This window comes from Zosterops lateralis (genome assembly GCF_965231275.1).
Source record: "Zosterops lateralis genome assembly, chromosome: 3".
NCBI lineage: Eukaryota > Metazoa > Chordata > Aves > Passeriformes > Zosteropidae > Zosterops > Zosterops lateralis.
The window spans coordinates 64,297,499-64,320,128 of record NC_139764.1 but is presented as its reverse complement, the minus strand read 5'-3'; the positions used below and the strand labels follow the sequence as shown (position 1 = coordinate 64,320,128).

The window sequence follows — 22,630 nt, the reverse complement described above, 5'->3', positions numbered from 1 at the left end:
AAGCTGCATACAACAACCAGCCTAACATTCGAAGTGGACACCTAGTATCTAGTTTCAGTACTTCTGTTTCTAGACATTAGGCAAGAGTTCTTACTACAAAAGCTTATTAACAAAGTAATGGCAGGTGAGAAGAAAACAAGGTGCAGTCATCAGCACGCTAACAACTTATCTGAAGTTCCAAGGGAATATACATTTACTTCAGGCTAAAAAGGCACAAAGGTATGCAGCTGTGGAATTAATATTGCTAATGAGCTACTGGAATAAATCATCCCTTTAGATAATAACCATTGATCTGTCTGCAGATTCAGCAGATCTTTTCTCCACTCATGGTAGAACTCGTCATATCAACGAGAAGAGCACAATTATACTTCCAACTGCACCTGCATCACACCACCAAGAAGGGCAAGGAAAACTGGAGCAAATTATGCCCTGATGGAGAGACCACAGTGTGCTGTCCCTGCCCAGGCTATGGCAGCAGGCTGTGGAGGAAAGAGTTTGCTTTCTTTCTCTCCTTGTGCTCTTACCCTTCCCAAGAAAAAACAAAAAACCAGTTTGAAACAAAAGACAGGCAGCAAGGGCAAAGGAAGGAAGGAAACCTTTTGAAGTGAAAAGGATGGTATTTCAGCTCTTGAACGACTTCATGACCACCATCAGTTTGAAATGCTGGAGCCTGAGTGGGTGGTTACAGTAAATCTCAACAATTTCACACACCTGTCACACCACAAGCTGCACAGCGGAGTTCAGCAACCTACATCACGTTTACATGACTGAGCTGCATTACTTCTATACAGTAAATACTTCTACATAGTAAATACATATTCTATAGCTTGTCAGAAGACGGTTACTTTCCATGTCTTTTTCAAAATACATTCTTAAATACAGTAGTAGTTACTGTAAGTATCTTCTAGAGGACCATATAAATTCTATCAGAAACTGTACAAAATGTTACTGTACAGCTTTGCTGACAGCCAGAAGGTACAGTATCCATTCATCTGCAGCTGTTTTCAGCCCTTGGGATTGTCTAATAGCTACAGCAAAAAGTTGTCATGACTAAATCGAAGCAATTCCAATGTTAACATTCGTTAATCACCTCTGTATTAAATATGCTGAATTAGACCACACACACTACATTTTAACCAATTAAACAGTCATGCATATCTTAGACAAAGCTTATTCCATTTAGAGTCATCTGTAAACTGATGCATATATAGTAATTGCTACCACTACAACAGGCCAAATTTTAAGAAATCAAAGCAAAGTACTGTATCGCTGTAAATAATCAATTGGTAATCTACATCTTTGGCTCACACATCCATCATTCACCTCCCTACTTTAATTTGACTGAGGCAGATAAACTCAGGGGGTTTTAAAATCAAGTGCTTTCAAGTGAACATAAATATTACAGGTTCTGTAACAAAAGCATTAGAACACAAGATTACAACACTGCAATCAAAAGTATTATGAATAAAATGGGATCTCCTCCCAGAGGGCCTTTCAACTAATACTTGAAGAGCATAAAAGCACTGAAGTGCTTGGCAAATATAAACTACTGATCTCAACTCTGCAGTACAGCATCACCATTTAGCAGGAGGGACAGTGGAGAAATACCAGCCAAATGACAAGCTTAATAGTTCAAAGTGACTCAAAAGATGTCTTGATCCCCTCTAATTGCTCTATTAAACTCCTTGTTATTTCTATCAAATGTAGATAAACGTGGGTTTTGGTGATTTTTTTATAGATACAACATTGCCATCTAAGGAAGCAGTAAGGTGTAACTTGTGTGTTTCCTCTCTTCCTAATACTTCTGATGTATTATCTGAAATGCTATTGTTGAATTCTGATAGGAGACAGATGCCATAAACTAAAGACTACTTCAGTGCAGGGACGAACCCAACCAGCCACACCAGAGGAACAAGCTGGAGCCTTAGTCACAAAAGCCAGCACTGTCAGAGGCACAGGAAACTGTGCAAGCCCATTGCTACAAAGATCCTGGTTTTCAGTTTTGCACTAGTATAGAAGTATACCATTTGATGCAGCAGGTGTGTATTAATGTGGAATTAATATTGTTAATGAGCTACCAGAGTAAATCATCCCTTTAGGTAACAACCATTGATCTGTTTGCAATAAGAATGCAGATTAGATCAGAACATCTTTTCCCCACTCATAGCAGAACTCATCATATCAATGAGAAGAGCACAATTATACTTCCAACTGCACCTGCATCACACCACTGAGAAGGACAAGGAAGACTGGAGCAAATTATACCCTGATGGAGAGACTGAAGTGTGTCTACAGAAAGAGAACAGAAATTCAAGATAAAATGGCCTCATTTTTTTCCTTGAAGTAGACACTAGATAACTTCACTTGAGATTTTATCTAGACATTGTTTTAGTGCTCACAGGAGCTGAACCAGTCAGATTAATCTATCTGATAACAGCCAGTAGCAGTAATATAAATAGCAACACTACATTTCACAAATTAGTCCAAGTCGAGTTTCAGGATAGAGAAAACTGTCAAATAAATAAATCCATACAGCTAAAAACAATTAAACCACTAAATTATAAAAATACAATTAACAGTAATCGTTAAACAATGAACAGAAAGCAAAATATCACCAAATCAGGAAACTGAAGATATTCACTTTTGCCATAAAAATGTTACACTAGAATCAACTTGCTTCAAATTGCTAAGCTTTCCAAGAGATTTCCACTGTTATCCCTACTCCAGATCAGTTGACTGCCTTGCACCTTAATGCATCTGAAACCTTCTTGCGATACCATACAAGTAAGTGATGCACATATTTTTCTTAACAGTGTGATTTAAAAGTGGCTTTGCTCCTTACAAGTTTTTGTTTCCCTCAAATACTATTTTCCACCATGCGTAAGTGTGCAGCTAACTTTCAGTGATGTTCCTGGAAATGTCAACTGTCCCATGGTAGTTAAACAGCACTGCCAAGTGACACTCGTTGAATAAACTACAGAACATGAGCTTACTATTTTATGTAATTGCTTCCTACAAAAATGGAGAAATCAAGATTTCCCAAACAATGTGGAAAATTTTTCAGTCCTCAGATAACCAAGTACTTTGTTTAAAAGTACATTCTGTTTTGAGCCCTAATTTTGCCAAGGGTCAAACAGCCTTTTTGTAGCTGTGATAAAAATGGCTGAGGTGGTGCACAACGTTAGTTATCAGAGGCCTTCAGGAACAAAATACAGCCACATTTTGAAATGGAAAGGACCTAAGGGGAGAAATAAGTACAAACACTAAAATGCAGTTGCTGGTTGTTTTGTGGTTTTTTTTCTTATGGCCATGGAGTATGCTGCAGTTTCATGTCTTACAGCTTCTCTGGTTTGTCACAGACTTTGTACTATTGAAACTTCTTACAGCAACATGAGAGTGCTTCAAACAATCTGAAACAGCTATATTTTGTTTGCATAAAGGAGTTAAACTTGGGGTTTTTCTGTTACTGGACAAACAAGGTAGACATCCATTACTAAAAACATCTTTCTGATATCCTAATTTTTCACAATTTGGAAAGCAATTACTTTTTGAGTGCTTCAAGATTGTTCTAATTGCGATTCTTAGAGTGAAGTGCAGTGGCAGAACCCTCTGGCTCCACCATGTACAGCCAGACATACACATGCATAGGTTCCTCAACTCTCTCCCCTAAGATCTGAAGTCAGATAATGCCACACAAACCCTTGATGAAGGAAAGGACTGAGAGTTGTAGCAGCACGGCTGTTCTGAATCTCTGGTTCCAAAAACTAGGCAAAGTAATAAAATGAGCCCAAATGAAGGAAACAGAGGGTCCAACTGAATCAATTCTTCACAGCTTGTTCCTACATTCAGTAGTTTGGAGAAAAGATTTCTTGCAGTTTGTACCACCGTTCACATGATGACTGTCCCCTGCACACCGGACTCCCGAGATCAGTTACGCGCAGCCCTCGGAGATGCGTGTCCGGAGCTATTTGCAGCCTTCCCATATGGCTCCTTAATGGAAATGCAAAGACCTGTGACACAGCAGGACCTAGTAAGTGCTACGGGATGGAGTGCTGTCATTGAGTGATGCAGTTGTCCCCCATGTCCTGAGCGTAGCGGTCCGACATTATAGTCCTTAACTCATCAATATCCTTCCGCAGCTGACAAACATCCAAGAGCTTCTTCGAAAGGGTCTCTGTGCTGTGGTAATTTTCACTCTCTTCAGATGAACAGCTCAGTGCTACAAAAAACAACACCCAAGGTTAAAGCTCCAGCAGCTGTGTCTTGTGAATAATGCAACTAATCACCTCCTTGGAAATAAGAGGCAGGTCACTTTAATTACATCTAGGCACGTCACCCTTCAGTGTGATGAAAAGTCTACAAAATGGGGCATCACATGAACTTAAATTCAATTCAGAGCCCATCAGTGCTTCTCTGAAAGACGTGCTTTTCTGTTTGCACTAAAATCTAGACTTCCTGAAGTCTGATGAATCAGAACAGTAGTGGAAAAAAAACAGAGCAGCCATTTTCTAGAGACTTTGGGGGTTCCTATAGTCACTCAGAGAAGAGGGCCAGCAGGTGTGTAGCAGCTCTTCCTGCACAAACACTGTACTTTACCTTTCTACCTTGCTGAGAGTTCAGTTCAGCAACCTGTCTACCTGATGAATTCTAACTAACATTTAGAAAACATCAGAATATGATACATTTGGGTCAACAAAACCAACTTGTTAGAAGGAAAGACCTAACAAAAACTTTGTCCGACTGATTTTAGGGCATGCTTTTCATTTCCTGGTTAAATTTAACAGCTTAGTAAATGCTGAAGACTGGATGAACAGCACAGGAGATGAAGTTACCAGGCACAAGGCTTATTTAAAACACCTGGACACCCCCACTCCCAAACCAGACATGTACATATTCAAACAGTAGATGGATATTCCTACCACTTGACCCCAAGGGCTTTAAAACAAAACCACAAGATGTGTTTAGCATCTGTTAATCCTCAGTGACTGCAGTGTGTCTCAGGAGGGACAGACACCTGGTTATACACCTTTCTTTTCTAGAGCAATGAACGTATCCATGACTGGGTCCACATGAAGAACCAGGTATCTGCTCTCCTGACTTGGCAAGGACCTGTGTATCACATGCCTTCAGTGGTCCAGAGGCTCTAAGAGCCCAGCTTTTCCAGAGAGCTCCATGAGTTCATGTACTAATGCTCCATCTGCAGAGCAAGGGGACACAAGCTTGTCCAGCTGGCAAGTTCAAGCACATTAGCTAAACTGTTAGTCCTTTCTGTCAAAACATTTATTAAACACTGGAAAGTCAACACCACTTACATCTGATTCCCAGCAGTAAGGAAAGGTTAGGCTCCTTGCCCTGAGCTCTCTGGGTAAGAATACTGCACAGTGCTTTCAAGTCAAACAAGCAGTGGGACATTTCCTTGAACAACTGGTCTGCTACAGGCATCTTCTCAGATACTGGCTGCTTGGACTGCTCCACCAGCCGCATCTGCTCCTTCAGGCAGGCATTCTCTTCCATCAGTCTTTGGTTCTTTGTGAAGAGCAAATGGAAAAAAGAGGAAAGTTAGTCTGCACCATTCACTGTAGCAGAAAGTTTCAAGCAACAAATAGTACAATTAAAAATAATTAATTTCCAAACATCTAATCAGTATTTTTGTACCCCTCCAAAGAACAGCATACAGACAGCTTTTACATGGCTATTTCGCATTATCATTACTTAGCCATCTTCACCCTTTAGTTCTCACTTCTTGAGGTAGAGGTGGCATGCATTATGTATCTGCATGGGAGCCAGGACACTTAAGTATGTAATTAAGCTCACAAAGCCCTACCAAAGGATCTTATTTAATTATTCTATCAGGTTCTTCCTGGCTCTGGTGTGGTCGGGGGTTGGGTTATTGGTGCTATTTTACTTACTTCAGAGAGAGTTTTATTTAACTGCTCTATATGTCTTTCTTTCTCCTCAAGCTCATTTGTTATCTTCTGAATTAACAGCTTTTCTTGTGAAAGCTTCTCTTGCATAGACTGAAAGAAATGAAAACACAGGTTGATGATCTTAAACAACAATAAATTAAAAACCCAATGCAATATGGAATCACCTGTTGTCAATCCCCCAGTTTTCAATCACAGAGTTCAAACTGAAAAATCATAAGATACTGCCAAAATGGAATTTTCAGGATGAATTCAGCATTAGCACAGGTGCCTTTACTCTTGAAAGTACTCATATTTATTCCACTACTTGGCCTTTAAATCTGTAGATATGTCTTTCCAGGTCATCTGGCAAAAATCAGAAAGAGGAATATTATCTGAACACTAACAATGAATAGAGGCTATATAAACTCCTGGTGCTTTCAAACAGAGTGATCTCTTCCGTGACCTGCCACCTGTAAGATCCATCAGTAGTGATGAGAAGGCAGGGAGTAATGAGAAGCAAGGCAAGCCCAACACTAAATGAAATTTTTTAAGGCCTGACTGGTTACAGGACGTGTTGCAGCATTGACAAAATTTCTCTGCACATTCAGCTTGACACCACACAAGCAGTGTGGAGTCAGTACTCTGTCATATTCTTTGCAAAACTGGAAAACGATGGTGCTAACATTTACAGACCTAATGTGGACTAAAAAACCCTCAACACTTTATTTTCATGTCAGGAGTAAGAATGAGCAGACAGGACCCAGATATGATTACTTGTTTTTAAAACCATTTTCATACACTTGATCTGCTGCTCTTTTTACCCTCAGCATGCCCCTCAAAGGGAAGTGCTGAAGTAACGTGTATCCTAAAGATAAGCGCTCTGAGAAAGCACAGCTACGCACACCAGTGGGAGGAAGGAGGCAAAGGAAACACCCTGGGCCAGGAGAGGGCAGGAAAAAACTGCTTCAGGCATTTCCTTTGCGTGTTTGCAGATGAGCAGAACCTGCAGTGATGCTGAATCATTGCCTTCAGTTTTTTAGAAACATTATCTACTGAGAAAAATAGCCATTACTAGGTTGGACTGAAGGTCCTTCTAGCTCCATCTGTGGTATACAAATGTCATACTTAAGAAGCATGAAGTGAACAGGGCAATGCAGTGCCAAAAAACACCCTCCCAGTTTCCCAATATCTTCCAATTTTAACATCACAGATCTTCTTTGATGAAGATCAAGTTCAGGGACATCCAGTGCCCAGCTATGACAGATGCATTAGGACTACCACTTACATGTTTCATGTTCATGTCAACAACAGACAAAAAAGGTTTGACTGTGCAGCCTCCTGGAAGGGGGGAGGTGGTAAGGAAGACAGGGTGAGAAATATTAACCTTCCCCAGTGTATTTTCAAAACTACATGTGCCACTAAATTTACATAACTCTACAAACTAAGCAAAAAACAACTTTTAGAATATTCCAAACAATGTGCACATGTTGAGTTCAAGAATTGCTCCATTTAATGGGAAATAGCAGAAGTAGAAATCAGTGTTTATTTTTAAAAGATACACCTAAGATCTATCTGTTACCTTTATCTCAAAGCTCAGAAAAAGCACATGTATTTAACAGCTTGGCTGAACCTATAGTGCTAAAATTTCCACGTTTCTCATGGTGCTATGAATTCTCCATATTTCACCCTTAATTTTTCCATATGCTTTCAAAAGTTACAACTTGGTGGCAGTATTCCCAGCCTGGCACAGTTGGGGTTTATTGTGACTGACAAGATTGACAGATGTACTTTGGGTAACATAGGCATTGTACAATCTGACTTCTGCTCTCTTTTTTTGTATCAAAACTGTTAGTTTTGTGATATCTAAATTAATCATGTAAATATGATTTTCTTTTTTGTAACACCACTGTCATCTAAAATTTTTCCCCTCGAAAGATGCACTCACTATATATGCAGCACAGCATCTTGCCAAGACCAACCAAAATTTCAATCCCTCTCACTCAGAGCAACAAATCAATGAAGTAAAACCATAAAAGGAAGATCAAAATAATTTCACTATCATTATGAGCAAATAGAAACCAATACTGCTTTATACAACTGCTGTCTGAAATAGAATTTGTTTTCAACTTGCAAGTTAAAAACAATGAACTGAAATACATTCTCAAGCATAAGTTCACAATGTGGCAGAAGACAGGGAATAAAATGAGATCATCTCAGCTGAAGATAAATTGCATCTCTGTGCTGATAACGGATTTCTAGTGAACTAATTTTCAATGCTTCCCAGGTCACAAGTACGGAAGGCTGGGGAGATCAAGGATACAAAGAATCTGCTATAGTCTACAAGTAATTTGACGGCTGACACCATTTTCACATCTTTTTTTCTGTCCTTATATAAAATACCTCAAGAGGAAAAGTAAGAGAAAGTCCTGGAGAACAGAACAGTACCCTGTTCAGAGGCAGTCACAGCTATTCAGCATTTCCCAGTCCTGCTCCCTAATGTCAGCTTAAGCACACAAAACACTGAAGATCACTAGTCTCAAGATAAAGGTGATGGTGAAAAAAAGACCAGAAAGTTTAGGATGGAAAGATTTAGGCTGATGATCATACCCTTAGTAAGTTGTATGTATATCTGATAAGCAGAGGAGTATATATGTAAATAATCTTAACTATAAAAAGGGGCAGAGAACCTCAAAAAGGTTATGAATTTCAAGCTGAACTTCTTTTTAATTATCTAACACCTGAAACAACATTTGCCTGTATCACAGTTTTTGCATATACCAGTCTGCTCCATGCAAACATCTAAGGTTGATAAAATCAGTCTTCTTCAAACCTTGGGAAGCTAAGTAAGTCAGTTTCCTTTTCAGTTAACATAGGTAGCTCATGTTGCAACTTAAATTCTCCTACTGCTTCTTTACAGATAGATTTCATCCACTGCAATCTAATCAAACAAATACATGTTGTTGACAGGAATCAGGTCTCCTATTGACCGTGGCAGAGAAAGGAAGCAACTTAACAGTGGGAGACAACTTCTAATAGACAAATGACACACGAGAAGAGCAATGTGGAAACTAGAGTTTGGCTTCAGTATTTGCTGAACACAGATGTTTGGGTTTTTTTAACTGCTCAGCTTTTTCTACGGCAAGTAGAACCTTTCTCTCTAAAAGCTGTATAGTGTTTCTTTTTCTCCACAACAAACAGTGGTCACTGAGTAACTTTCAACACTCTGTTCATCAGATCTATAGAGCTGCAGCTGACTTCCAGCTGACAAACCTCTGCTGTCTAGAAAAATCTGTGGCTGCAAGCTGGGTGCCCAAGATCCACCAAGACAGTTAAGGTACCTAAGTGTCAGAACCCAGTTGAACAGGGTGAATTGGGATGATTTAGAAAGGCACCTGTCTCTTCTAACAAACTGAACAATGAAGCCCCCAAGCAACATCACTTTTGTACTTTGGATGATCCACTAGACCAGAATAAGGATGCGACATAGCAACAGTTTTTCACTTTTTGATGAGTACCAGTGAAGTGCTAAACCACAGAGACATAACGACTACACTATGAGCCTGCAAGAGAACATGGGTTGAATACAATCCATCCACAAGATTAAGTTTTTGGCATCTCTGCCTTTGACTTACTCAGAAAGATAAAAAGAATAAAATTCAACTTTAGCAATGTTATTCTTACAAACTAAAAATGCACTAAACAGAATATACATTCTTCCTTACCTGCATGTCCAAAATCAGTCCAGTTATCTGATTTTGTTGATTGTCTATGACCTAGAATAGAAATTGAGCAATTTAGAAGGCTTGAATCCCTTCAGATTGTTATATAAAAATCAGCCTAGAGGTGTGTAGACATAGAGATTCTAAATAGCATCTTTAAAAACACAAATGATAAGACAATTCAACTCTGACGGAACAAAAAATTCATGCAAAATCAATGTTCTGAACAGAGACAGGCAGGTCTTGAAAAGTTATGTGAATTAGTAACAAATATGTAATTCTTTAGTGATATATTTATTTCTAAATTTTTTAAAAAAAGAAGTGCAGGACTTAAGGTTAAAGATGCCTCCAGCAGATTATTCGCAGACTAACCTTACTGGCTTTCTCATTCTTCTCTTTGAGACATTCATTCTCACTCTGAAGCTGTTTTGTGTCCAACATAGGAAGCCGGATACCATCTTCCAGGCATTTTTCTACTTTCTGTTGTAAACTGCCATTCAACATGAAAGAAACATTTAGTGGGCTAATAGAAACCAGAGGGCTGTGTGTTCTAGGAAGAATTTAGAAATTTGCACTATCTTCCCAACTAGAACTATAAAACTGTACCTAGCAGAATCCAGCCTTATGAATGAGCATATAGTTCACTTAGTAGGATGCCTAAACTGCTCAAGTTGCCATGGAACTGACAAAGCCAGATTCATGCAGATGAATGCAGGTTTTATGTGCCATACTCTGTGCTGAGTCTCTCAACAGGCACAGCTCCAGCAGTACGGTGTAGGAAGAGAGGAGCAAAGCAAAACTTTGCAGTGCTCACAGATGGTCTGGGCTACTGGGGAGGCAAAGCACAGATCAGAGGCATCTGTGAACCTTCACAGCTTTGGGAGCTTTTAAATCAGATTGTCTCACTGGGGTATATACAACTCCAAGTGAAGTCCAGAATCAGACGCTGTGCCCAGTGCTGGTGGCCCATCCATCACACCCTCTGTGACTTGTAATGGGGAGCCCAATGCCATTCCTGCCAGGAATGCTCCCACACAAGGGCATGGCCTTCAGAGCCTCCATTGCTCAACTCAACCCATACGTGTAGCTACAGCCTCTGTCTGCTCACCTTCTCTCAGAAAGGAAATACACTTTATTAGTGCTAATCTTGCTGTCTAATTTAGGAACCAGAGGTCACCTCAACTATTTGCAGGCTTTCAGAAAAGACAGAATAATCCCCCTCTATATTATGAGAGCATGAAGGCCTTCCATTGGTAAGATGGAAACAATGTGTCAACAATTTGGCTGGCAAGGTGTCCCAGCCAGCTCGCCTTTCATCATGGAAACCTTTCAGGCTCCTGTGGCATGCACCTTTACCCAACGGAGGGACAACCAACTGCAGGAACATCCACAGACACTAAAAAGCGATTCTCCCCTGCTTCCCTCTAATAAAAAAAACCTGTTTAAGTAGGTCCCCTGATCTAAAGGAGAACACAGTAACAAAATTTCCATGTCTTACTTGGATATTCTTGGATATCTGTCTCATTTGTTTTTTCATACTTAGGCAAGTTCAGTGACAACATATTAGCTACAGCTATATTTCCTTGTAAATACCTGCACCCTCGATGAAAAAGTAAGAAATAGCTGGAAATTCTTGAAATCTCTGACTCTTCCCTGATATACCCATCAGCCAATATCCAGTTTTTCCACAGCTCATGACAAGATCAGTTATTAAATAGCCCTACTGACAGCTTCTATACAATGCCTCTCTGCCACACAAGTTTGTTCCAACCCCTATCTGCCAACAGGCTATGATGCCTGGAGTGTCCCATATGCTTAAATACAGATAGCAAAGAATGCCCTAGGCACACTCTTCTGCATGGTATTAATTACAAATTGCCACAAACCAAGTTGTAAAAACCCTTATCATAGTAATAGATTAAGACTGCAAATAGCATTAGGTCCTGACATCAGGTGGGCCAGCACACCCACTGCAGGGCACAGCCTGAGCAGCTGTTCATACCTCTGCACTGTTGTGACCAACTCTTTTTCTTTTTTCTTCTGAGATGCCAGCTGCAATTCTCTCTCTCTGCACTGTGACCGGGCCTCTCCGAGCTTCTTTTCCAACTCAGCCATGGTTTCTTGAAGTTGCTTGTTCTCCTCTTCTAGAATTTGCAGCTAACACAAGGTTACATTAGTCAGACAGTGTCACACCAGCAGAAGACCTTGTGTCAGACCACAGCTTTGCAGTGACTGGCTGCATTGTTTCACACCCCTGCCACTTATCTGACTGTGACAAATCCTAATACAGTGCTTTCTAAAAGATTGAAATACTTCACTTCCTAAACATAAGGGTGAAAAAAAGGAAATCTTGAAACAGTAAAAGATTTGACAACAGATATTAGGGAGCTTACTTATATTTTTAAAATATAAAACAAACCCCCTTTACCTTACCTGTTTAGTCTGCCTTTCTATATCATCCAGTGTTGGAAGGTCAGCCAGGTATTTTTCTAAGGTTTCAATTCGTCTTTGTTTTTCTTTGTTTTGCTCAGACTCTTTCTGGCATTTCTTTTTCAGGCTATTAATATATCGGTCTCTAGTTTTAAGCTAGAAGAAAGAAAGAAAGAGTACATGCTTTATGATAACAGAAAAAATAAGCCTGCTTTGGAAGCAGAGGCAGAAAACTCTCCAAGAATTGTACTATCAGCTGCATGAAAGCGTTGGCTAAGAGCAGGAAACAAACCCAAAAATTATTAATCCCAACAGCTTCAAGTTATAGGCCCAGGTGTCCGCAAACCACAGCTGCTCCATCTCTGCCCAGAACAATCCATGTGCCTTATGAACTGAAAACACAAACAGTTCAACACTTAAAATACTGTTAACTCTTTCACCCACTGAGATGTTCATATGCAACAAATAATCAGGATATATTTTAGTTCCTCTGGACTACAAAAACATGAGGACCAAGAACTTAACCTACCAAAAATGGAAGCTAAAATACTGACGCAGTTGATGCAGTCTGACAGTCACATCAGAATAGCTGCTTTCTTAAACACCTTTTCTACAGGCACCTTAATTTTCCCTAAACGTGGAAAAGACTTTTTTTATTATGGTACATTTGTTTGTATTCCTGGTACTTCTTTTGCTTTATTATCTAGATCAAAAGAAGTTGAATGAAAGGCAGAGGAAAAAGAGTATTTTTCACTGTCCCTCTCTGGCTTCTTTTTCCTTGTGAGCTTTTTGTTCAGTGCACAGAATGGACAGGTGTTAATGGACAAATCAGGACTGTGCAGAGAATCAGGGTCCAACTTACAGACCATGCTGCTAACACAAGCACTGCTGCACAGGTCCTCACCACTGCCACTGCCTGCCAGTTCCTACACAGTGAGGAATCCAGGCAGGAAAAGCTCACAACGGAGGAAGCAGCAGTATCCAATTTCTGCCCTTCCTGCCTCAGTGAAAAGCACACTGAGGGTTCACAGGAAATGATAAGGCAGAATTTTGAGATGAATTATGCATTCTTCTTTGTATTCCCACCTGACATTTCACTGTGTCTCATTGCTTGTATCCATTGAACCTGATATAATATAAATTAAGCCCAGTAATTAAATAAGATGAGGTAACAGTGACAATGTACCCCTAAAACATTAATTAGGAACCCCTTGGTCAATGGCACATTCCTGCTAGCAATAAAGGAAGGCTGTGAGTACATTCAAAACTACCCCTGGGAATTCCTTAAGCCTGCAAAGAAAGCCTTTGCCAAAGCAGTTCCAAGAACACAGCTATCTTTGTCTCAGACTGAAGTCCACTCGGCACATTCTAAGAAAGCTACAAGAGAATCACTCGTGCTAAATGAACACATGCAGGCTGGAAAGTACATCTCAAAGCTTGAGGGTCACATTTACAAACCAGGCTAAAAATAAGGATTTAATTTTCACAATATATGTTTTTAAGTGATACTTTATTTATTGTAATAAACACTACAAGCTACAAGAATGAGCAGCTTTTTTTCCCCCCAAAGCTTAACTGATACCTGATTAAAACTGTTACCATGATTACCATTTTATCTATTATCACTTTCAAGGATATATTCTCTCCAAGTCCAGATTTATCCATTACCAACATCTGAAATCAATAATCTTTTTCTATCACAGATAGTTTAGTAACCTTTTGAAAATAACTCAGACACCCATACACCAAGTTGCTTTCTAGCAAACATATGCTGCTGCAACAGTGACAAAAGGAAATGTGGATCAGGAAAGAAACTTACTTTCTCCTCCATCTTCTTTTTCTCCTCACTAGATTTGTTTGAAAGTTGTTTCACAATTTCACTGAGTTGCAATTCCTTGCTCTGAGATGCTGCAATCTTTCGCTCAAGCTCCTCAAGGTGGGATGCTGATCTTTCTGAAATGTGAGGTTGCAGTGGTGTGCTCTCATACTGTGGTTGCTTATGAAAAGAAATAAAATAATCACACAAATGAACACACACACCACTGTACACTTCAACTCCAGAGCAGAAAACAGCCCTGAATTTTTTTTTTAGCTGTCAGGAAGGGTGGGGTTTGATTTTTCAAACACTGAAATACACGGCAACAGCAGGAATCTGAAGCAAAAAGACAAAGAAGCTGGACAACTTTACACTCATAACAAATGCACAAGAACATTGTGTGGCTGCTTTCCTTCTCAGATTTAGGGAAGATGTGTGATCTCAAAATAAATCCCTATAAATGCAGATAAAAAGCATTTTCAAAACAAATCTACTACCACTGCATTATCATACCACCTCCTGGGAGGAAAAACACTTTAAAATTGCAATGAATATACTGAATGAAGTATGAGACAGTTCAATGTCAAGACACTCCTAAAGTAGAACATCAGTACAAGTCAAAGCTTCGAGCTATCACTCCTGGGGTGAGAATGGTGCAGGAACAAGCCTGAGATTAGAGCTACAGTCAGAAGGCAGGTCTCCTGTCTTTTGTTCTGTATACCAAAACTTCCATCTCCACTGCCCAGAGACAGACAAAGCACCAAATGGAAGTTGGCTGCATGTGAGATGAAAGAGATGCATCCTATTAGGGTTTCAATTACAACATTTTTTTTAATAACATAAATTGGTTATCTTTAAAAATACTGTCTGTGTTATTTCTTTAACTAGTGACATTCCTTCAGCAAAGTATTAAGAGATTAAAACATTCATTAAATTAGATTTGCTTTTAGAAATTCATTTTATAAAACACAACCAGGAACCCAAATACAAATCAAGCAGAAACACAAACACATTATAAACTTTCAAGTTTCTTTAATTTATGGAAAAGGAATGTACTTGCTGCTTGTATTTGAAGCATACCATACAAGCATGCTTTATTTGAAGCATAAAAAGTGATGTGAACTAAAATTTCAGTTTCTGCAATATCGTTTCCTTTGTTTGTTTGTCTGGGTGTTTTGTTTGCATCTTCTCTCCTGCCTCTCCCTCCCAAAATAAAAATTCTAGACCTGGACAGATTTTGAAGTATTTTGTAAAAGAAGATCTGGAAGCAAGAAAAGCCTAGGCATTCCTAGATGTCTCAAAAAGTCTCTTTATACCTAACTTCAGCTGAAGCTCCATTTGAATTTCTCTGCTGTCACAGAAACCACAGTCTCACCTGAGGTACAGCTGTATTATTCCAAGTACCTAAATAATGTCATGCTGAAGTACCCTAGCTGAGATCCTAGTGCAGTGTTTGTGACAGAAAAGGATAACGTAATAAACGAGGGTCAGAAAAGCTATTTCTCTGCATAACTGCCTTTAACAATCCCTTGTTGCATTGCCTTTTAGCTATGCCAAGGCCTGGAGATGGAATTTGTATGATATAAGCAGCCACAGCCCTCACACTGGTCTGCATTTCTTGGTGAACCTTTGCTACATCATCCTTATGCTACTTGATACCTGTGCTAGGTAGATGAAACTTAGAACAAGTGTACTCAAAATGCCATCAGACATTCCCTTTCAGACTAAGTGCTCCCTAGGAGTACTAGCCCATATCCTTTTCAGGTGTCTTGTCAAAAGGTATTCCACCAGTCTGTTTGCCTTCTCATATCTCTTCCATCTATTCTATCCACATAATCTAACCATCTAACCAGGAGGGCAGTACCTCCTCCTCTTCAGAAAATCTCTCATTAGTTATTTTCAGATACTCTTCTATCAAACTACTCTTTTTCCTACTATCTCCCTGTAGGAGGACTACCATACCATGCATGCTGTTAAATTCTCATTGTGTCACAATCCCTCATTGCTATCTCATTTTTATCAGACTTGAAGTATGTACAAGATTATAACAAAACTTAGATTTCTGCAAATATAAAGTAAACTACAACACTTAGAAGGTCTTCTCTACACAATTCCCAGCTATGTAATTACACAGCCATCAATAATCACAAAAGCTCTACACTTTGGCCTGCAGAAAATTGTTAACATGCTTTTAGGTGCCAGTTACCAAGCAGTGGAAAGCTTTGGTGAAAGAAAAGCATTCATCCTACCTGTAAGTTAGTCAGGTATGGCTCTTCGCAGTTCACAAGATGGCTCAGTCTTGCATGTTGAGCTCGTATTTCATTCTCCCTTATCTTCTGATGTAAATTGTTAATTTGCTGATTTTGCCTGTAATACACAAGTATAATTTGGAAAAAAAATTAAAAAGGAATGTAACAGAGATTAGAAAAACAGAGATCTTTAGACTTATAATGAAGAGCACATTAACAATGGTATTCAACTATTCTGGATGCTATACTAGCTGTGGGCTTTTTCCCACTGCAGTCAGACTGCAACTGTAGAAATATGATTTGAAAAATCTATCAATTTTGTGTGGATTGAGGGAGGCTTCTGCTGCCATTTGCTGCTAGGGTTGGAAGTATAAGCAGGGAAAAGCATACAGAAAGCAGAACAAAACCAAACAAAAATGGCACCTTCATTTCACTTGGACTTCTCCTGCTTGGCCCCTCTCTTTACCGGCTGACTTCTGACCAAAGTTGAAGAGATTTACAAATCAAGGGGAACAGAAAGAACTTAAGAAGAAAAAGCCATCATATAAGATAGTCAGCACACCTTCCCTGCAAGGTATTGCTTTTTCCTTTGCTTAAGGCTTTCTCAGTCAACTGCTCTACCTAAGATGTACCTTCCCCTAGGGTAAAATACTGCAGAGTGTGCTAAAACAAGTACCATGCACCAACTGCTTGGCCAGTGTACAGCAGAAATGGTATCAGCACTGCATCATTATTTAATTATAACACAAATCATATCACTGTTTAAATGATGCATTTGAACTAGGCAGGACTGCAGGGCAAACACCTGCCAGGTCTCTGCCCCAGCCCAAGTCGCAGCCCCTCGAGGTGTGCAGTGGTTCTCCATGGAGCAACAGGCACCTCAAAACTGATCCCAGAGTGGAGCTGTCAGCACCCACCAGAAACACACAGAGACCTTCTCAATAAACTTAAAACCAACTTTGTGCACTCCATTAATTTTCACTTTTCCTTCTTTTTTATCCCAGGATATATTTGCATGCAAGTATGACATTTTTTTTCTCAGAGTTTCACCTTTAAACATGGAGCATGACTGGCTTTTCTGGAAACAATGACACTGAACCTGGGTGACTAAACCCAATCTTAAGAGGAGATAAAGAGCAAATACACATTAACTTGAAGGCAAAAGACTTGCCTGTGCATACTGGAAAAGCAAATCCTGCAAAGTATACAGAAAAACATCAAAATCTGTTGCTTTTTTAAAAATTTGGAAGGGTTGCGTTTAGGAAGAGCATCTTGGAAACATCAGCATGTGTACACAAAATATGCATGATTAATCTTATAAACTAACATGAAATACGTATTAATTGAAAAGATGCCAGCTGCAAATTTTAATAGGATGCCAAAACCCAGTTGAAGGAACCATTTTAGCTACTCACATTCTTCTAGCTAGTCATCAGCCAACTGTAACCATATTATTCGGGGTACAAGAGGAATATCATATTTTAAAAATATTGAATATAGTAGAAGTTACACATTTCTCAGCTAGAAGTGTTAAAGAAGACATGATGAAAATATGGGGTTTTTTTCTGTTTCCCTATTTTTATAGCTATAAAGAACAGCAATGAATCGAAAATCAGTATATGTAAGTTGCCGTTTGTTAGTACCTTAGAACAACTTATGCAACATGAATGAATAAGGAGAGAGCAAGTGAATGTATTTATGTGACTCCATGGCAAGTCTTAAAATATTTTGCATCAGCACAGGTGATTTCAAGGCTTCCCTGTTCCCTCTAATGTCTAGATAGAACAAGCTTGTACAAATACAAAAGGAGTATGTGACACCGGAAGACTGTACAATTCTGGTTGTCATCTTTAAGATGTCACAAACAAAAAGCTTCCAACTTATTTTGGAAGATTAGGTAAAGGAATATACTGTTAACTTGTAAGAGACCTTATAAAAGACCAAGATTTTGTATAATCATATGAGGAAATATGAAGCCTTGGTGACTTCGGTGCATGCTTGGTCATAGAGAACAAAATTATTTAATATGAGTTATCTAAACCTATGAACTGAAGCAAATTTTCTTTTTTTATCACCTTATTGCTTCCTAGACAGGTCTATTAAAATTTAATTGTTTTAAAATTATTTATGTGTTTTACAATTATTTATCCACTTGTCAGATACCCCTTGAAAGCACTGTACAGTTTTCTGTTTATGGCTGATTTTAATTTAGCAGTGCCTTCCTTCCAGGTAGGATTTCAAGAATCTGAATATTACAGCCTGGAGAATATGTTTTAAAATATTTTTGATCTACCAGTGTAGTTTGAACTACATTACCATATTTCCTTTCATAATCCTTTCCCCACCCTACCAAATCCCTATTGGAGAAAAGGTGAGACAAGTTAATCCGAGATGAGACAGAACACAGATTTTAACTAGTTTGCTTCTTTTCACTCTGCAAAGCATGAAACTCTCCATTCTTGCCAACAAAACACACTAAAAATATTTTAAGGCTGTGTAGACCCCACTTCTTTACATAACTGCCTCTATGAAAACAACATTAACCTCATGGCACCCAGAAACAAACATTTTGCTGCATTCCCTTTAAATAAAGCTCAATGACTTTGAGCTTTATTTAAAGGGAATTTAGAAAGCTCACTTGCTCTCAAAAACACAGGTTGCCTATTACAGTGGCAACACTGTCCCAGAAGCCTCCCTATTACTAATCTATCAGCCCAGCACCCTTAAAAAACCCCACCAAATACAATCAGTCTTTAGCCTTTAGCTGCCTCCAAGCTTCTGTTCAAGCTCCTCAACCTGTAGTGCTTCCAGAAGCCATCCAAGTACAAGCAAGCACAGGCTGTGGCCTGAGCTCAGGGCACGGGGGAATCTGACAGGAATCCAGCCTTCAGTGCACAGAAACCAGACCCCATCTCACATATCTGGCTTCAGTGAAAGTACTGTACCAGGTACCATGGAAACTGCTTTCCTTCACAATGTCCTTTTTTTTTTTTTCACCGTGAGCGTTACCATTTTATGTTGACAGCAAAGGAAGAGTTAGTGATGTACTGTGTGAGTGTCATGGCACTCTTCACATGTGCCTCTTTGTCCAAATGCAAAAACCACTATTTTACTTGAAGTGTCTGTCTTGATACATCCCTTCCCCTTACACTCACACTAAAGTAGAAGAGAACAGGAGGCAATATTCTGATCCAAAGTCATCAACCAGCCAAAGGGACTGAGAGCTGAGAATTTTGTTTAAAAAGAAGATAAATAAAAATTAAAAAATGAAAAGAAGCCAGAAAAGGCAAGAATAAAAAACATTTTTTGGAAGGCACATTTCAGTGTTCTTTATTTAAACTGATCTTCCAAAGGAAATGGCATTAAAAATGCATAAACTGTAAATATTCTATCCAAATAATTAATACAAACATGAGACTAATAACATTGTTTTCACCAACACTTCAGACACAAATCTTTCCAGCTGTCCCTCAAGGTGTAATATTATTTCCAGAAATTGAGGGTGGCAGTGCAGAAACAAACAGACAAAAACAAAATCTAAACTCCTCTCAAGGTAAGAAAATACTGCCTGATACACAGAAGAATTCTGCACTGAAGACATCTTATTTTTTTCTTCGGGTATAATGATTTAAAGGTATTTTTTTTCCTTCAGAAAAAACCTGCTTGCTATATTTTCATCATCTTTTCTTTTTTAAAATTTCACTGATACACTGGAAGGGGGAACTTTTCACCCCCTTTTTTGAACCTCCAGCCATAATTTATAAATAACCTGAGATCAAACCCTCTGTGCTGCTCCCAGGTACATTCTGAGGGAGCTCAGCAGAAGTAACAGATTATTCAAAACACAAGACTCAGGTGGTGGCTATGTGCTGTTCTATGGTCTCCTGAACCAGCTTTTTTGCCCCAGTTCCCACACGTTAGCTATTTACATTCTAGCTAGATTACAGGAAGCCCTATCATTTTCACAAAGTAATGACTTTGGCTTACTTCCAGGTCTTAAAAACGTGTATTTGCTTTCTTTTCTTCCATTGCCTTGAACATTCTTTACTTTTGTAAACGAAATCTCGAGGCTTCAGCCACTTTTCACTAAATCAGATCAATGACATTTTGTTAGGAAGGAAGAGTTACAAACCTGTCATGGCAGATTGCACCATTCTCTCACCTTTCCCAGAATTACCAAATATCACCCCTAATGAAATCCTAACACTAGACACTAGGCTACCAAAGATACTGATTCTGCGTAACTATTTCCTCGGCATTTAAGGAGATTAGTAGTCCTTATCCATCTTTCTGCCTGCCACAGATACTTCCATTTGCAATCCCTCCATCTTGTGACTCTACTTACAATGCTGTCTAGAATTCAGAAGAAAACTTCTGATGCTACTTGACCTCAACTGAATCTATTGAAATGAGCAGAAAGTAAGTTACAACCATAACAATGAAGTATCAAGGGAATGAGGGGGAGGTCTCTATTTTGATTCAATTGCAGTTCTGTCCTCTAGCTCAAACAATCCCATTTGAAAATTCAAATCAGCACAGAAGATGTGGTATATCAGAGAACAGCACTCAGCTCAGTGTGCACAAGCCTGGACTGTCTTCAGAGACCAGCATTAACAAACTGATTAATAAACAAACTTCTTAAGTCTCAAAAATATTTGTATGACATAACATAATTTGTATGACATTCACATAATTTTCTCACATTCACACTGATACAGACACTTATATATGCAGTTGTTTGAAAATAAACCACATTTCTTGAATCTGGGACTAGCTCATCCATTCTCTGTAAGCCCATCTTATCCCTTACTTACTCTAACATGAAAGAGCCTTTAGAGAACAACATCTGCCCAAGAAGCACTTCACGCCCCCAACTTCTAAATTCTTCTTCTTAATTTTTAGATTAGCCTAAATCTATGTGCCACACTCCAAGTTGAGGTACATATTAGTATCTTCAAACAATTCAAGAACTTTAGAACAGAGCTTCCTCCACTACAGAAGGGACACTAGTAACTACTTTAGAAACAAACGGCAACTGATGCTTACCTTCAAAAGTCACAAATTAACAAGAATTTGCTGCTTTAGGTGAAAATGTCTGAGCAGATTTCTTCAGAATCAGGATACAACATAAAATACAATATGGATCCCTCTGTACCACAGATATAATTTATTCCATACTGCAGCTAGAGATACACTGCTTTATTGCTTAAGAAGCTGGATGCAAATTTTTATATCCCTTTGTTTTAGAGGCATGATCTCTTGGGATTAGAAGTACAAACGTGCAGAGTACTGATAGGGAAAGAGATCCTTAGTACACAAAGTCCTAAAAACAATGTGAATACATTTTCCGGAATTTGGAAGATAATGCCAAAGAATTCCAACATCAGCAAAACTCATGAGAAAATATCTCAAATTTCCTATGAAATAAAGTCTCCCTTTTTTGTGCTATTGTTCCAAGTGAACCTTTCTTCCAGTCACAGCAGAACTTACCTTGAAGGAAAGATGGGAATACTGCCTTTAGGAGTCAAGATATGATCTCTCATCTGGATGAATTGGCTCTTTGTGGTATTTTTCAATGACTTTTCTGAATAGCAAAAAGTTTGAAATGCTCGCCTGACCCACAGGAGGTGAGCTAGTGCTAAAGCAAGGTAGGCAAAAGCACAGAGAGCAACTCTACTTTCTCAAAAGTCTTGGGTTACTTAATCAAGGGCGTGAGGAAAAAAGGGGACACAGACACAAATGTCTCCTCAGAGAGAGGACTGCACTCTCCCTCCCAGGTGGGAGCTCTTCAACTTCTGCCGTCTCCTGACAGGACAAACACAGAGCAACTCTTGCACCTCCCTGTGCAAAATTTGCAGTTCTGCCAAATACTAGAATTTTCTGAGAAATATTTAAATCTACAGAATATAAGATGGTTTAGCATCAGTTCCACAGAGAAGTATCTGGGACTGCAGCTGACCAGCACTCCCCAGTGTTGTATCACAAAGAGTAAACACCACACAAGCACAGCTGGTGAGAGACAAGCACTCAGCCTGAGGGAGGCCTCAGTGGCCAGTTTGGACACTTCAGAGAAAATGGGCTTATCAGCTGGAGAGATCTCAAAGAATAATAAAAACTAGTTGATGCCTAGGAGACATTACCTAGGAGGGAAGAGTAAGTCATATTAGGAAAAATTTTCTAACATTTGAGCTAATTAATCACCAAACTGCCCAGACCAGAAAGGCTGTAGAACACCTGGTATTGCAGATACCAATAGTGGAAGCATCTAATGACAGCACTGACCTCCTCAAGGCCTGGCAGTCAGGTTAAATAGGTCCTTTCTTGTCCTACATCCTTTCATCCTTGCCAAGATTTAGGTTATTAGATGAATACTAATTGCATCAGTGTTACTAGCATTCACATCTGACAAAGTAACCTTTTAAAACAGCTAAAATAATTACTCTGTAGAAAACCTGCCCAAACGTTTACCAGCTCAAGATGTAAGTCTCATCCACAAGTTATCTGGGTGAT

At 39.1% G+C, this 22,630-nt stretch overlaps 1 protein-coding gene across 1 annotated transcript in view; it reads right to left on the bottom strand.

The window, feature by feature from the left end:
* Positions 1-3,281: 3,281 nt before the first annotated feature.
* The window catches only part of CEP85L (centrosomal protein 85L), a 126,933-nt gene continuing 107,584 nt past the window's right edge, over positions 3,282-22,630 (bottom strand). Inside the window, exons 5-13 of the mRNA XM_083856739.1 lie at positions 16,121-16,238; positions 13,875-14,051; positions 12,059-12,211; positions 11,628-11,782; positions 9,998-10,115; positions 9,629-9,679; positions 5,910-6,017; positions 5,313-5,526; positions 3,282-4,219 (exon numbers count right to left, since the gene is read on the bottom strand). Of these exons, the coding sequence (XP_083712865.1) occupies positions 4,056-4,219; positions 5,313-5,526; positions 5,910-6,017; positions 9,629-9,679; positions 9,998-10,115; positions 11,628-11,782; positions 12,059-12,211; positions 13,875-14,051; positions 16,121-16,238 (1,258 nt within the window). The 3' untranslated portion in view covers positions 3,282-4,055. The remainder of the gene's footprint in view (positions 4,220-5,312; positions 5,527-5,909; positions 6,018-9,628; positions 9,680-9,997; positions 10,116-11,627; positions 11,783-12,058; positions 12,212-13,874; positions 14,052-16,120; positions 16,239-22,630) is intronic.